This window comes from Notolabrus celidotus, chromosome 10 (assembly GCF_009762535.1).
Source record: "Notolabrus celidotus isolate fNotCel1 chromosome 10, fNotCel1.pri, whole genome shotgun sequence".
Lineage (NCBI taxonomy): Eukaryota > Metazoa > Chordata > Actinopteri > Labriformes > Labridae > Notolabrus > Notolabrus celidotus.
Genome location: NC_048281.1, coordinates 1839136 through 1854194, shown reverse-complemented (window position 1 = coordinate 1854194; position 15059 = coordinate 1839136). Strand labels below are relative to the sequence as shown.

The 15059-nt window shown below is 40.3% G+C and overlaps 1 protein-coding gene across 1 annotated transcript in view; it reads left to right on the top strand.

The window, feature by feature from the left end:
- The window catches only part of dnah7 (dynein, axonemal, heavy chain 7), a 103362-nt gene that overhangs the window by 83608 nt on the left and 4695 nt on the right, over nt 1-15059 (top strand). Inside the window, exons 59-64 of the mRNA XM_034693671.1 lie at nt 149-310; nt 2015-2200; nt 2925-3062; nt 6805-7035; nt 9880-10032; nt 14159-14336. Of these exons, the coding sequence (XP_034549562.1) occupies nt 149-310; nt 2015-2200; nt 2925-3062; nt 6805-7035; nt 9880-10032; nt 14159-14336 (1048 nt within the window). The remainder of the gene's footprint in view (nt 1-148; nt 311-2014; nt 2201-2924; nt 3063-6804; nt 7036-9879; nt 10033-14158; nt 14337-15059) is intronic.

The following is a 15059-nucleotide window of genomic DNA, read 5'->3' as shown; positions in this document are numbered from 1 at the left end:
TGCATATCTATTATGCCTACAACAGTGGGTGTCTTGCGCTCCTTTGTGTCTGTTATCATACCCGCTGTGCATTTCAGAGAGTGCTTGTCTGAACTGTGGAAAACAACCATCACTATTTGTCCACCCCTCCCTTGTCTCCATCTCTCAGGCTGTTTTTAAGAAACTGCTGTACGGCCTGTGCTTCTTCCATGCCCTCACTCAGGAGAGGAGGAAGTTTGGACCAATAGGCTGGAACATCCCGTACGAGTTCAATGAGACTGACCTCCGTATCTCTGTACAGCAGCTGCACATGTTCCTTGAACAGTACCAGGTACTTAAGACTTAAGACATGAATGAGTTTCACTTCTGTAATACAGTTTACTGTATCTCACAACAATGTATCCATCAGTAAGACAATCCAATATTGGCTCCTGGATAGGGATGTGAGGATACACTCAACCCATGATTCGATTTGAATCCTGATTCTTTCCCGACAGTTGGGATATAAATTTGTTCTCTTATATTTCTTTGTAAACAAAGTCATCCTTTTTCATTTTTAAGGTGTGTTGTAGCTCAAATAAAACCACTGCACACTTTTTTTCAGCACCTTGCAAAAAAACTAAAATCCTAAAATACCTTGTTGGAAAATTTCAGAACAATTATAGAGAAATGGAAAGTGAACAATTCCCAAATGAAAGTATTAAATATTAAAACAAATAAGGTCAATCTCTTTAAATTAGGGATGTTAATTTCAAGTATTTTCTGTGATCGATCTTTGGAAATGTTAACGATCAATTATCATTTAATCATTAAAAAAACGTGAATGTTTTCCATGTCAGAAATAATGACAGATGTGTTTTTTCCCTGAATCAAATGTTCCTTCACGACACAGTGTATATTACTGACAGTATTAAACAGCTACAGATCATATTGAGGTGTTCAACATGTTAACACGCTGAATATCAACGTGAGGAGCAGGCTTATAAATAATCTCTGTGGACGCATGGTCATAAGAGTGAAGACTCAGACTACAACATGTGGATTTACTGCAACAGGACAACTGAACAGGGTCAGATTTCAGACTCACAGTGTCTAGTTTTCTCCTTCTTATTGAGAAAAATAAGCATTTAAACGTGGTCAGGTGTCAGCCGGGAGCACAACCGGGTCAGAATCAGTCCGGTGGTGGAGACAAAAAGCTCTCGTGGAGACCTGTCACTGAGCGTCTCCGCTGTGAGCAACACCTTCAGAGAGCAGCGCAAGAGACTTCATGATGTTGAACAAGCGGAGTATAATGCAGATAGCGCCTTCTACTGTTTAAAAATAATATCCAGATATTACAGATTTTGTTGAATCGATTTTAATCCACCCTTATTTGTATCCATTTTTACCGTCTTGTGATATATCCTTACATTACTACTTCTGGATGCTGGCTGGCTGGTGCACACATACACAGCAATGTTTCTTCATTCAAAAGTACATTCCAATAAACAAAATATTTATCTCAGGGACAAAATAACATTATGCAATTACACCACCCAATCCTTCAGTGCACTATATCGGCAGATAACAGAGAAGTCTGGCTTTTACAGGTTCATTCCTCTTCACTCCAGTATCCGCTTTTACCAGCAGTATCCAAAAACCCTCTTGACATTTTTCTACAACCAGATAGCACTTCAACCCTCCACTGTTCCAAGTTCTTCTGCTGCAGATAATTCAAAATGGCAGGAATAGACTACAGAGGGCATTTTTTTGAACGGAGTGACATTTTCATCTTGTAACCAAGTGCTGAATTTGTAAGTGCGATTCTCCTCAAGAAATGCCACAATGTCCACTGATCCAACCTTTCATCTTCTAGTATGTCAGCTTCTATTCAAAGTCAAGATCTTGAGTGAATTTCTGCCTGGTTCACCGTGTCAGAAGAACCTACACTCCACATTATTAGGCCTTAATGTACATGTTGTAATTCTGATTTGTCAGAGCCTGCCTCGTCGTAAAGGTTTCTTTTTAAAGCGTGTGATTTCTCTTTTTTTCACAGGAAGTGCCTTTCGATGCCCTCCGCTACATGACTGGTGAGTGTAATTATGGAGGCCGAGTGACAGACGACTGGGACAGACGAACCCTTCGTACGATCCTCTCCATCTTCTACACCTCAAAAGTCATCGATGACCCGGATTACAAGTATGATCCAACTGGGCTCTACTATGCACCAGCTGAGGGAGATGTAAGGAAGAAAATCTCACAAAGTTTCTAAAAAGCCTTATCTTTAAAACATATTTAAAAAAACTGATAATTATTCATTAAAAAGTTGCTCTTAATTTGCATGTTGTGTAAATAAGATTGCATCCTAATGCCAAAATCTTTGCCTGCTGCACATGTCACTCTGTGTTTGTCTTAACAAATGTTCCTCCCATTAAAAGCAGGTTAAATTTAGTGTTTTGACCCTTGAACTTCTTGAGTTTAAACCATTCCTAAGAAATTCATCAGTCACATTGAAGTGTGTAAAGTATCACTTAAACTCCAGAAAAAGTTTCCCCCACCATGATGTTCCTCTTTAATCTAAGCAGATTTCAGGACTCATAGTTTCTTGGCATTGTTGTTGAGCTACCTTTAAAAAGTCATTAAGAGATAAGATGTGTGTAACAAGACACAGCAGGCAGCCACCATCAGCGAGAGTTGATGTATTTGTTAACACAAGTGCAATCTTTGGCACGCTCTATTCTATTTGGCATTTTGTTCTGCAGTGCTGCCCCCCCACCCTCACCCACTACCACATCTTTTATTCATGAAGTCACATTTGCATAGTCATTATAATAAATGTCAGCAATCTGAGGCGCCAACTTGTTTTTCAGTGTGTTATTACTCGAGATGTTTCCTGATGAAGGGTTAAAATGTATCTATAACTTCTCTGCACTTCTCTCCCTCTGTTTTCTGCTTCTCTGTTGCAGCTCAACAGCTATATAGAATACACCAAGTCACTGCCACTCAATACGTCACCTGAGATTTTTGGCATGAACGCCAACGCAGATATCACCAAGGATCAGGCTGAGACACAGCTACTGTTTGACAGCATCTTGCTTACACAGGTAAATCCACCTTGATCTGTAAAACACTGAACATCATATTTATTAACTGTGTGAGGAAATCAACACAACTACACTAAAATACACACGCATATTTGACAGCAGACTTTAAGATATATTTATTTATTTTATTTAACTTTATTTTACTAGTTAAGTCAATTGAGAACCAATTCTCTTTTTACAATAACGACCTGGGCGAAGAGGGCAACACAGGTGGCATGACAATAAATAAAAAACAAAAACACAGAGAGGACGTACAGAGAGACCTAGAGACAGAACAATACAATACAAAAATATGACAGGAGTGAACAACTTAAAAGCTAGTGCAGGGATGTTGAGTTACAGGATACAATACGTTTTTGAAAGCGGCGAGTGGAATGAGAGAGGTCAGCTTTAGGGATTGTTGCAGGTGATTCCAGTCCTTTGCAACGGAAAACTGGAAGGAGGTGCGACCTGGTTGCTAGTCTTGTGGGCAGTGTTTTGTATTAATTGTAGTCGATCAAGAGAAGATTTATTGAGGCTGGTGAAAAGAGAATTGCAATAATCGAGCCGTAACAAGGTAGGGTGCTGCCTGTTAATGGAGAACAGTCTGGTACTAAACTACTGAGATGTCTAAACCAATAGTGACCTGGTTAATACATTTTTGATGCAGTTTGCAGACAAAGCCAAAAGATACCGTTTTCAGATGTTCCAGATCAGCAATCAGGCTGGACTGCAAATTAAACTGCTGCTTTATTAATCCCTTAAACTTAGAGGGTCGAAAACTAAACAAACCAAATTTGGCTGTTATACTCCTTATTTAAAAAAACATTTTCAAAAACATAAAATAATGTTAATATGTGTCAAAGATTTGTAAAAAAAAAACTGTATGAAAAACTGCCACAGCCTTGAGATACTTAACATTTGCATCACCAAACAACCTCTTAGGTCTAATAGATTGAGTTTGATTAATGAAGACCGATGGGTATAAATGCATGCAGCACTGTGACTCTTAATTCTTGATTATAATATTAAATGACCTGGAGGTACTTGACTGTAAAAGCAGTAAGGAATACCAGGCATGAAACAGATCTTTGGCCTGACAGGGAGGAAGATGGAAACAAAGTGAACTGATTTTCAGCACACCCGAGTCACATCCCAAACCAGTGCCCCCACAACTTACCAACATCCCACATGTTTTGTTTATGATGGAACTACTTAGTTGATAAAACTCAACTGGTAAATAATGGATCCACACTCTCACCAGGCAAATGCATGACACACACACACACACACGCGCGCACACACACACACACACGCACAAAATAAAAAGAGTGGAATACACACATTAAAACACAGCATCAGTATACTGTACAGTACTTCCCACAAGTTTCCACAAACTTTTGTAAGTATCCTTGCAGACATTAAATATTTATTGCCCTCCATTAAAATGTACCATGCAACATTAATTAAAGAGAAACATATAAATAAATATTTCAGTTGTTTGAAGAGACTTCCCAAAGAACAAAAAAAATGCTTCTTATTAGGTTATCTTCCTTTGACTCTGCAAAAACACAGTATGCCTCGCACTCACAGTGGCTTTCGGTGGAGCTGTGTGATCCCACATCATTATATCTCAGCTCCGTAGGGTGACACTAAGTTATCTTGTCAAGGACTATATCTTAGCGCTCCCTTGCCCCAGTCAATGTCGGCTGCAAATCAAATCATAGAGACTTTACAGTGAGACCTACTTAAGGACAACAAGATGCAGCTTCTTCTGCAAAGTGAGAAGGAATATCTATTTTCCATGTAGTCATTTATTTATTTTAAGATACAGATAGTTGGCAATGGTTTTCCACTATGTCTGAACTAAGTTTAAAACCTGTGGGAATGAAACTTCCTTTCAAACAAGTGATCTGCTCTGATTTCATCTCTTAAAGCTACCATAAAGTTAACATATACTATCACAAACAGCTACTGCTTTGGCTTACCACAAACAAATAGGAGATTATTTCCATCAGCATTGCCACTCAAAGTGAAATTAGAGCTCAATGGAGTCTGGCATTTATTCATATGAACTCCTTTCAACAAGATTAATAATGGCTTCAGTCATGTGTGGACTTTATTAAGATCTAATACATTCTCATTAGTCTCAATGACGATAAACAGAGAGATTCTTCAGATGGAATCTAACAGCTATTTGTCATTCTCCTACTGTAACCCCACTGCCATTAGCCAATGATTATCCATTACTGCTGGCAAGTGACTGAATACTGAGCACAAAATAGGTAAATGGTGCAAGCTGAGCTGAGAGGACAGCGGAAGAATCACAGATTGGAGTGAATGATTATCAGCATGAGGGATTATTAGAGTTGTCGATCAGATCTGCATTGGAGAAGTTGGGGAAAACATTGTGATTTCCTCTGTGTGTGTCTGTGTGTGTGTGTGTGTGTGTGTGTGTGTGTGTGTGTGTGTGTGTGTGTGTGTGTGTGTGTGTGTGTGTGTGTTTGTTCAGGGGTTAGCAGAGGGATCCCATTGACTAAGTACTCACCATATTTGTATTGTAAAGGTAGAGTGGCACATGCATCCTCTAGAGCCCAACAAACATGGATATTTTTGAGACCTACACAGATTTTAAAAGCATTAAAAAACACAGATTATCAGTATGTTTGATAGGACATCAAATTCTATATTTCTGAAACTAAGAAATAAAAAACCTGATCCAAGACTATTAACCATTACCTCGCATCTTCAACCAGTTTGTATTGGCTATTTGACTTGGTCAACTTTACAAAACTCAAAACTCAAATCAGAAACCGTCCACGAGGAATGGGGAGAGTGGATCGTACGCGATGTCCAAAGATTGCCAATGTCCAGCCAAGTATGCAGGGTTTGGTGGTTTATTGTGCAACAAAAAAAGCTTCTCTCATACAAAAGGGAACGTCTTTGTGCTTTGAAATCTCCTGGTAAAATATCATTCACCTTCCCCGGTGTCCCCCCTCCTATCTTACCTGCCCATCTATATACACGTCACCCGGTGCAAAACTATCAACCTACAAAAGTGAGTAACGAAATATATTAATAGCCCCTATGGCATCAAAGTTAATCCTATAATTACCTTAAATTTAATAATAATAAATGCATTGACTAAAGTAAAATAATCAATTATATAAAACAATGTAAATAGCTCCAACACAGTTCTTGAGCTGACAGCTGTCATCTCACTTGTGATGCTCTGCTATATATGATAAAGGCGATGCCCAGAGTATTGTGATTTCTGGAAGTGGAGCCAACACTTCTGGACATCTATGAGATAAATCCATTATTTAATCCCATAGGCATTGTTTTCTGAGTTGTAGTATTTGGTAAAAAGAAACTCATAGTGTTGCATATCAGAAACCATTTCTGCTTGTTCCAGTTTATGAACTCTAGACTTGTACATTAGATGGTTTCATTACACTATTCTAAGAAATGTTTCAAATTGAAGGATGGAAAAGTGAAGCTAACGAGCAAAGAATCTGAATATGAATAATTTTGCACAAAAGATGATGACATTTTGGCAAAGACAAGTCAGAAGTCAAATTCTAAAATCACCCAGGTCTTTTGAGGATCAAAATATCCCCAATGAATTCATAGAAGATTAAAACATAATTTGACATGTCAAAAACTATTTTCTACAAAAAATGAGGAACTGTCAAACCAATCTGAGACTCGGATCCAGCCTCTCCTTCTCATCAGACCTCTATCGCTCTGTGTCTCTGATCAGTCCCGCTCTACAGGCGGAGATGCCAAATCCTCTGATGACATGGTCTTTGATGTGGCAGCTGACATCCTGAGCAAGCTGCCGGGAGACTTTGACTTGGAGGCAGCAATGAGGCGATTTCCCACCAGCTACAACCAGAGTATGAATACAGTGCTGCTTCAGGAGATGGGCCGCTTCAACAACCTGCTGTGCACCATTCGAGACTCCTGTGTCAACATCCAGAAGGCCATAAAGGTATGCTGCGCAGATGACACTGTCCAAAAGGAAGTATCACACATATGTTGTATTATATCATTGCAGTGTCAACCCGTGAGAGGTGTGACAGGAATCCCTTCAACATAATGTTGAGAAAAGGTTTGGTGTTATTTAGTTAGGAGTGAAATCATGGTCCCTGCTATGTGGATCCTTATTGCTGAGTATTAATAGTGTGATATACACCCAAACAAAGTGTAATTACACAAAATGTGTTTGTTTTAGATGAACAGTAGAACCAAATGATGAATCATCATTGATTTTTCATTTCTGTGCCATGAAAGCAATATTTCATGAGAGGAGGCACACTCCTGCTGAATAATTACAGAGGAAACTCGGGTAATGCATCTTCAGTAATCAGATACTGTAAGCTTTCAGCACGACGTTCCACAAGCACTAAAGCAACACTATCATTTTGTGTTCCAGGTGAACACAAAGACAGTCATTTAGAAAGTTTAGGGACATTTGTTAAAATAAACCACTATACCACAAGAACTAGCCCTAAAGACTGATTTACACTTCTGCGTCTCCCCTACACAGCAGGGGCTGACGTGGACATGAGCACCACATGCTTGTGCGTCGATATGTCCGTGACGTGCAGCAATTCTCTGCTGAAACTCTTAAGGGCAGTGCGGTCTCTCAGATAGCCGGTCGCCTGCTTCCAACCCCGCTACGATCCCTGTTTCCTTTTCCACAGAGATTCAGAGCGTGTTCTGTTAAGTTCTGAAATACACGGCCGATGTGCGGCTGATGAGCGGGGATCCCGAAAGTGCTGTAAATGTGGGAAACACAATGATGCTGAGCGGACCAATCACAGGGCTTGTGGTCCGTGTCGATTCTACATGTAGTTACATTTTGGAGGAGGTGCACGTCAGCTACGTGCATAGGCCTCTGCGTAGGTACAGAAGCTACGAGTACCCCCGGCATAGGGTACGCCGTTGATTCGATGCAGAAGTATAAATCAGCCTTAACCGCCTCACAAAAATAGGCAGAGTTTTTTTGCATTCTAAATGCACTGTGCAAAGGTACAAACTATTTGACTTCAGAAATGAATAGATTATGGAGATGTTGTTGACCTGATGTGAACAACAAGAATGAGGCGGCAAGCTAAGCCTCTAAATGGTTAACTATTACTCTTGACCTCCTCTCAGAAAGTGACCTTTTCATCTACAGCACAGAAAAAAGGCTGAGCCCACCCTGGTAGATAGTGTCTCTCTTCCTGCAGTGCAGCTTTGTATATTCTACACCAGGCCTTAGACTTTACAGTTTATATGCAGCCATGCAAGCAGCGCTTTACAGCTCAGAGCTACATGATAGCATCAGCTTGTGAAGATGCTAATAAATAGCTGGTGAAATGTTCTCACTGTCATCATGCTCACATGTGCTGATGAGAATAAAAAACACATGTTTTACAAACTGGTCGGAGATACTGCAGCTCTTATCAGAGACAGTTTAATGAAGAGAAGGTACACTGACAGTCACTTCCTCCATTGTGTCTGTCACATGAGTGTTGCCACTAGCTGCAGCTCATGAGACTATTCATTCCAACAGAGTGTGAGCACAGATCTTGGCAGATTGTTTCACTGCCTGCTGATTGTAGTAATATTGGACGTACTGTTTTACAAGCCACACATTTACAGAACATTGAAAAGACTGAAATTGCTTCTTTTTTTCAATAATCTCGACTGAGTAAATTCAGCTTTGTTCTGTCTCAGCAAGACAGCGACATAAAAAATATATATATATCTGTAACAAAACACTCTCTGCTTTGTTGGTGCTGAACCATTAGAGCTGCCAACATCATTCCAGCCAGATAACAATCCAGATATTTAAAAAAGTGAGAACATGTTTCTTCTCTTCAAAGTTCTTATTTGTATTAATGTTAAGAGCTGAGGCTTTCGGAGCAAAGGACAGAGAACACTCACTCTTAGAAGATCGAAGTTATACATCTTTTTTTTCATTTGAGAGTACTATTGTTGGTCACCTTCGTTATAGAAGATTCTTTGTTATTCTGTATAAGCACAGTAAATGTATGAACCAAATGTGATCATTATTCATCCAAAGGTTGCTGAACCGTTTCATCAGATGTGACCATAATGAATCTGTGATGTCAGTCAAACAACGTAAATAGGTTTGAAGGGAAAGAATCCAAGTAGTTGTTAAAAGACTTTTCAAATTACACAGATTTCATTCATTCATTCATTCATTCATTCATTCATTCATTCATTCATTCATTCATTCATTCATTCATACACACATTTGCACAATGTAACCACGTAGAGTCACATTTGAAAAATGCAGAAGTGAAATCAATATAACAAGCCAGAAAATAAATAATTTGTATCGCAAAAAGTTTGGATTTTGCATGTCACAAAATTAGACTAATTACCTCATTATCTGTATATTTATGTGCACTAATTTGTGCACTCATAATTAAACCATATTCAAATAAAAAGCACGCCCAAACACACACGTCTCTTTATATCATTCAATTAATAAGCTCCCAAACCATTTCCCCTCCTTTTGAGATGCACCAGCCTCATGAGGTTGCAGTGAAGTGAACTTAAATGGTCAGGAAGGAGCTTGAGCACTTCATCTTTCATACTAGTATCAAAGGCCCCCTGCAGAGCGTTAAGAGGTCCCATTATGTCACTTTCTGCCACCTCTCTCACGAGAGAAGTTCTCAAGTGGAGTTCTTGCATATTCCATTCATAGAGAGAGCAGGGCTTTGAGAAAATGACAGTTTTATACAATTAAATGTTGATCAGGTGTTTGAGGGTGAGTAAGTGTTTGTGTTTGTGTGTGCGTGTGTGTGTTCTGATGCAGGGGCTGGTGGTGATGTCATCAGAGCTGGAAGAGGTGGTAAGCAGCATCTTGAAGGGGCGTATCCCAGGCATGTGGATGAAGAAGTCCTACCCCAGCCTCAAACCGCTGGGAAGCTACGTCAATGACTTCCTGGAACGGCTGAAGTTCTTACAGGTACTGAGACCTACATCACAAAGAACCAAACATGTAGTTCATGTTTCTGCACGAGGGTACCAAATCTAACTTAAAGGCCCTGGTAACCCAAATCAACAAAAACGTTCTACCTATGATATTTCAGACCATATGTGAATACTAAAAACTATCAGGACCAGTTCACTACCTTTCCTCAGGACCGGTCCACTAACTTTCCCCAGGACCAGTTCACTAACTTTCCCCAGGACCAGTTCACTAACTTTCCTCAGGACCAGTTCACTAACTTTCCCCAGGACCAGTTCACTAACTTTCCTCAGGACCAGTTCACTAACTTTCCCCAGGACCAGTTCACTAACTTTCCCCAGGACCAGTTCACTAACTTTCCTCAGGACCAGTTCACTAACTTTCCCCAGGACCAGTTCACTAACTTTCCCCAGGACCGGTTCACTAACTTTCCTCAGGACCAGTTCACTAACTTTCCCCAGGACCAGTTCACTAACTCTCCCCAGGACCAGTTCACTAACTGTCCCGTACGTACATTTTAGAGGCAGGGGGAATCAGGGACACAGTTGGTGAGAGGGAGAACTGAAGTCAGATTATATTGTAATGCCTTTTCCACATTTCATTCATTAAATAACAACATTAACAGACCTGCGTCACCATCATCACTAACATCTACATATTCTATTTGAATGTGTGTCTGTGGTGAGTCGTTTCTAACAAGCTGTCATTAAAAAGGAAAAGCTTGTCTTAAAGTTCATCAAATATTTCATCAGCTTTGTCTCACCGTCACATTTCTCCAAAGTGTAGAGGAAACACACAGACTGTATCCTAACATGTTCTTGAACATGAAACACTGCAGTGAGACCTGTGCGTAATGATGAATGATGGATGCTCTGACACTGCTGACGGATACATGGATGCTGCAGCGACGTGGAGTCACTCCATATTTTTATTTTTATTTGTATTGTGTCCCTCCTGCTGTAAAAAACAAACAATGCGTGCTCTCTGACCTCCTCTTCATTCATGAGGACCACGGTTTGTATGTCAGAAACTTAATTCTCCCAGTCCTCCTCTCGGTTGATTCTGTGGTTCACCGTGAGAACCTTTGATCTTCCGGCTCATTTGTCTGCATGTTCATTCATAAAGCTCTTTGCATTGACTGTATATGGTTGAATGTGGGCGTGAAGAGGGCGGTATATTAGTAGGGATTGTACGCACTCTTTTATAAATGAGAGCCCTGACCTGTAAAAGAAGCTGTTTTTGAACAGAGTTTTTTCAGAGTTATGGAAGTTTATTTTCACTCAGATTTTTGATGAAGCTTGATTACACATTTCATTTTGATATTCTATAAGAATTTTAAAGTTTCCTGATACTTTAAATATTAATTGTAATATTTAATTATTTTTTAAAGAGAGTAAAAATATAGGTTGCATAATGATATCATATAACTGAATTTGTATGTTAAGGGTAAATAATATGAGTATTGATGACAGGTTATTAGTTAACTTTGGACCTGATAAACATACAGCTTTTTGTTCTCTAATGTTATGATCGGATGTAAAAATCAGTGTGAAACTTTGAGGCTGTAAAAGAGTAGAATTAAGGGATAGAAATGTGCAGGAACCCTGCATAGATTCTTCATGTCTCCTGGACCTTGTTTGGCCTCCCATTGATAAATTCTAGACTAATATGTTACGTCAGCACACACTGTACCCTCTAATGTAAGCTGATGCTGCCCTAAGCTGTGTCACACTGACTTTAACAAGACCTCTCATTTAACTAGGAGGAGGGAGCTGTAGTACTGCTTTGTACTCGGGGCTGATTTAGTACAGGAGACACCTGGAGGCTCATGAGCTGCTGTATCATGTGAAACTGCAAAATAAACTCCATCAAACAGGCAGTTCACATGTTTCCCTTTGTATTCAGACAGTTGTATTTCTCCTCTTCATTCTAACTCAGTGGACTGCGAACAATGCACTGTGTGTGTGAACCAACGGAAATGTCCACCCATGACTCCCCACAGGGTGACCTTTGAAGTCACGGGTTTATCATCTGAGCCAGTGTGCTTTCGCAACAGAAGAATTTGTTTTTAGGCAATATGATTGTTCTTCTGATGGAGCAAGAGTTGAGATGAAAAACATCTCACTATAAACTAGACCCCCACATCCTAAGCCATAAAATAAGTTCTCCACAAAGCTGACATTCTAAATAAAGACAACGGAAGACTACGAGGGGTACTTTAATCCACATGGTGTGGGGTGTGGATTAGAGTACTAAGTCCTCCTGGACAGAGGTGATTAACTGGCTTTCAGTATCTCTGAATATAAATCTTTCTGTTTGCTCTCTGGTTTGTTTGCTGGTGTCCCTGACTTCATAAAGCGTTTACGGTGCCAAGAGAGGTTTTGTTTTTCACTAGCATGTTTGTTTTATCCAATGAAAATGCTCCTGCAGCACTTATGGACACATTGTCATCAGTGCCTAATACTAAATGATCCAATAGGTGCAGAACTATAGAAATCACTGGATGTCATTTCTTTCCAGTACTGATTAGCATTAGTTAGCGTGTTGACGTCCTGATCTAAAATGGTCAACATTGTACCTTTGATACCCCTGAAGAGCTCCTCTGTGTCCCTCCTTCCTGAGCTGTGATTGGCTTGTATAACTGTGCTGTGAACTGCTAGCACTGCTGTACTGTATTGATAAGCTTATAGCATCATGTGGCACCAAGTTTAAACATTAAATTCAAACTTGATCTTTTAATAAACCTAGCCGTGGGCCAGCTTGTGGAACGGTTTGAGTTTTGTGAGGTTTAAACTCAAACGCTGCTTGTTTAGGTTTAGCAAGCGCAGCAGTGCAGCAGTGCAGCAGTCTCTTGTCCTTCTCAGCAAAACAAGCACACGGCCCTGAGATGACAACACTGACAGCTGACAGTAAGTCATCACAGAGCTGTCATTGAATCAAAGCACAGGAGGGCAGGAGGATGAGGTTCAGCAGCTTTGGAGAAAAAACAACAAACTGCATGATCGTCACTTTGAGCATGCCAGTATGCTAATGCTAACATCAGGCGCATAGCTGTGACCAAACACTGGCTGTTTTCAAACCTCCTACTACTAGTACGTACTGATTTGGCCAAAACTCAGTTTGTAGTATGTGAACAAGAGCAAAATCTGCAGTATGTCAAAACTCCCATGATGTCTACTGATTCAGGAAAATTTCTCAGTCTGCATCGGACCAGTCTCCCTCACGTACTGTTTCCCACAATGCACAGCGCTCATTCTGCTTCTTTTATTTATTCTTCTTTTTTGACGAGGGGAACTCAGTTTGTATGGGCTGTGAAAATTATTAAATTCCATATAAACCACTTCTTAACTTTTTAAATCAGTAGTGATGCTAAAGAAGCAGTTTATCTATCAGCTTGGTCGTTGTTTACTTCCGCTTTCTGAAACCTGAAATCCAGTGACGTCTGGCTCAACGTACTGCAGACTGGATCCAACAGAACAGACAGACTACAGACTAGATTCAAACACAGTATGAATTTAGTAGTAGCTACATGTACCTACTACTACATTAGTAGGTAGTATGTAGCAGGCCGAACAGACAGTTATCTGACGTTTTAAACTGTCTAGTTATAAAGAGAATGGCAGACTTGTTGAAGTCATGTTAATGTTTGATTGATCAACTTTTGATGGCACAGTTTTCCATTAAGAGGCACTCTTCACATGAACTCTCTGTAAAGAGGAGCACTTTGTGCTGTGTTCCTTGATAAAAAAGAAAACTTAAATGAGGTTATTTTTCATTAAATAAAGAGTGATTCATACTGCCTTGGCCTCGGCCCAGAAGTCCTCTCTGTTCCTTTTCTTTCTTTGTATGAACCTGAAATGATTTCAGATCAGAGCTCCATGTACAGATCAGGTGGGTCTGTAATAGAAGGATGCATAATCAGCTGAACATGATGTTTTATCACCATCTGTTCCTCACTGAACTCACCCCTGCCAACCCTTCACTATCCCTTTTTGTCTTTGTGTTTTGGTTTTTATAAGTTCATCAGTATAAAAGCACAGTTTGAGATCCCAGTGAGTGCACCGTGTTTTCAGGTTCAAGTTTTAATAGTTGATCTTTTCTCTCCTGCCCACTTTGTTTTCAGGACTGGTATGAACAGGGTACTCCTGCTGTATTCTGGGTGTCAGGATTCTTCTTCACCCAGGCCTTCCTCACAGGCAGCCAGCAGAACTATGCCAGGAAACACACCGTCCCTATTGACCTGCTCGGCTTCGACTTCGAGGTCCTGGATGACAGACAATACAAACGACCCCCAGCAGACGGTACGATACTAACTGTGGTGAAAAAGCTCTGGTGCAAGAGGGGGTGATTAGGGAGGAAGAGGGATGGTAGTTTAAAAGTAATAGGAGGATATTTGGGATATCTTTAGATAGGGTAAAATGGCCCCTTTTCATGAAACTATTTCCTGGTTTAATGAGCAAAGAGAAAAGACAGCAGAAAGATGGAGAGCTCTTGAAGAGGGGAGCAGTCAGAGGGAGATTAAAAGAGTTTGAGGGGATGAAAAGTGAGGATTGAAAAAAGAAAGTGAAATAAGCAGTGGGTGGAAGAGAAGAAACAAACAGATAAAAACTGACATTAGGCTGACTGACTTTAAGAGAAGCTGGGTGTAAAAGTGAGAAAGTAAGTTAAAGCAAAGCCTCCCTGCCTCTCGTCTTTATGCGGGCCTGCGTCAGCCCCTCGCTGTGCCTCCAGCTCTGCTGTGAGATTCTCAGTCAAAGTCTCACATTAAGCCTCGCGTTCAATCAGTCCCCAGCTGGGGCCCCATCACAATAACAGCCTACACCGCCAAGCTGCAAATCTGACAGTGTGTTTGTGCATTTGGGTGTGTGATGCAGGATTGCAACAGTCAGTTGTTTCTAAATTTTGTTCTTACACACTCCATGAAGAGTAGGGCTCACATGCTTCAAGTACGGAGAGTATTACGGCGCAGAGGTCAGAAAAGCTAAACTAATTATGGTAAACAGTTGGGAAAAATCCAAGTCAGT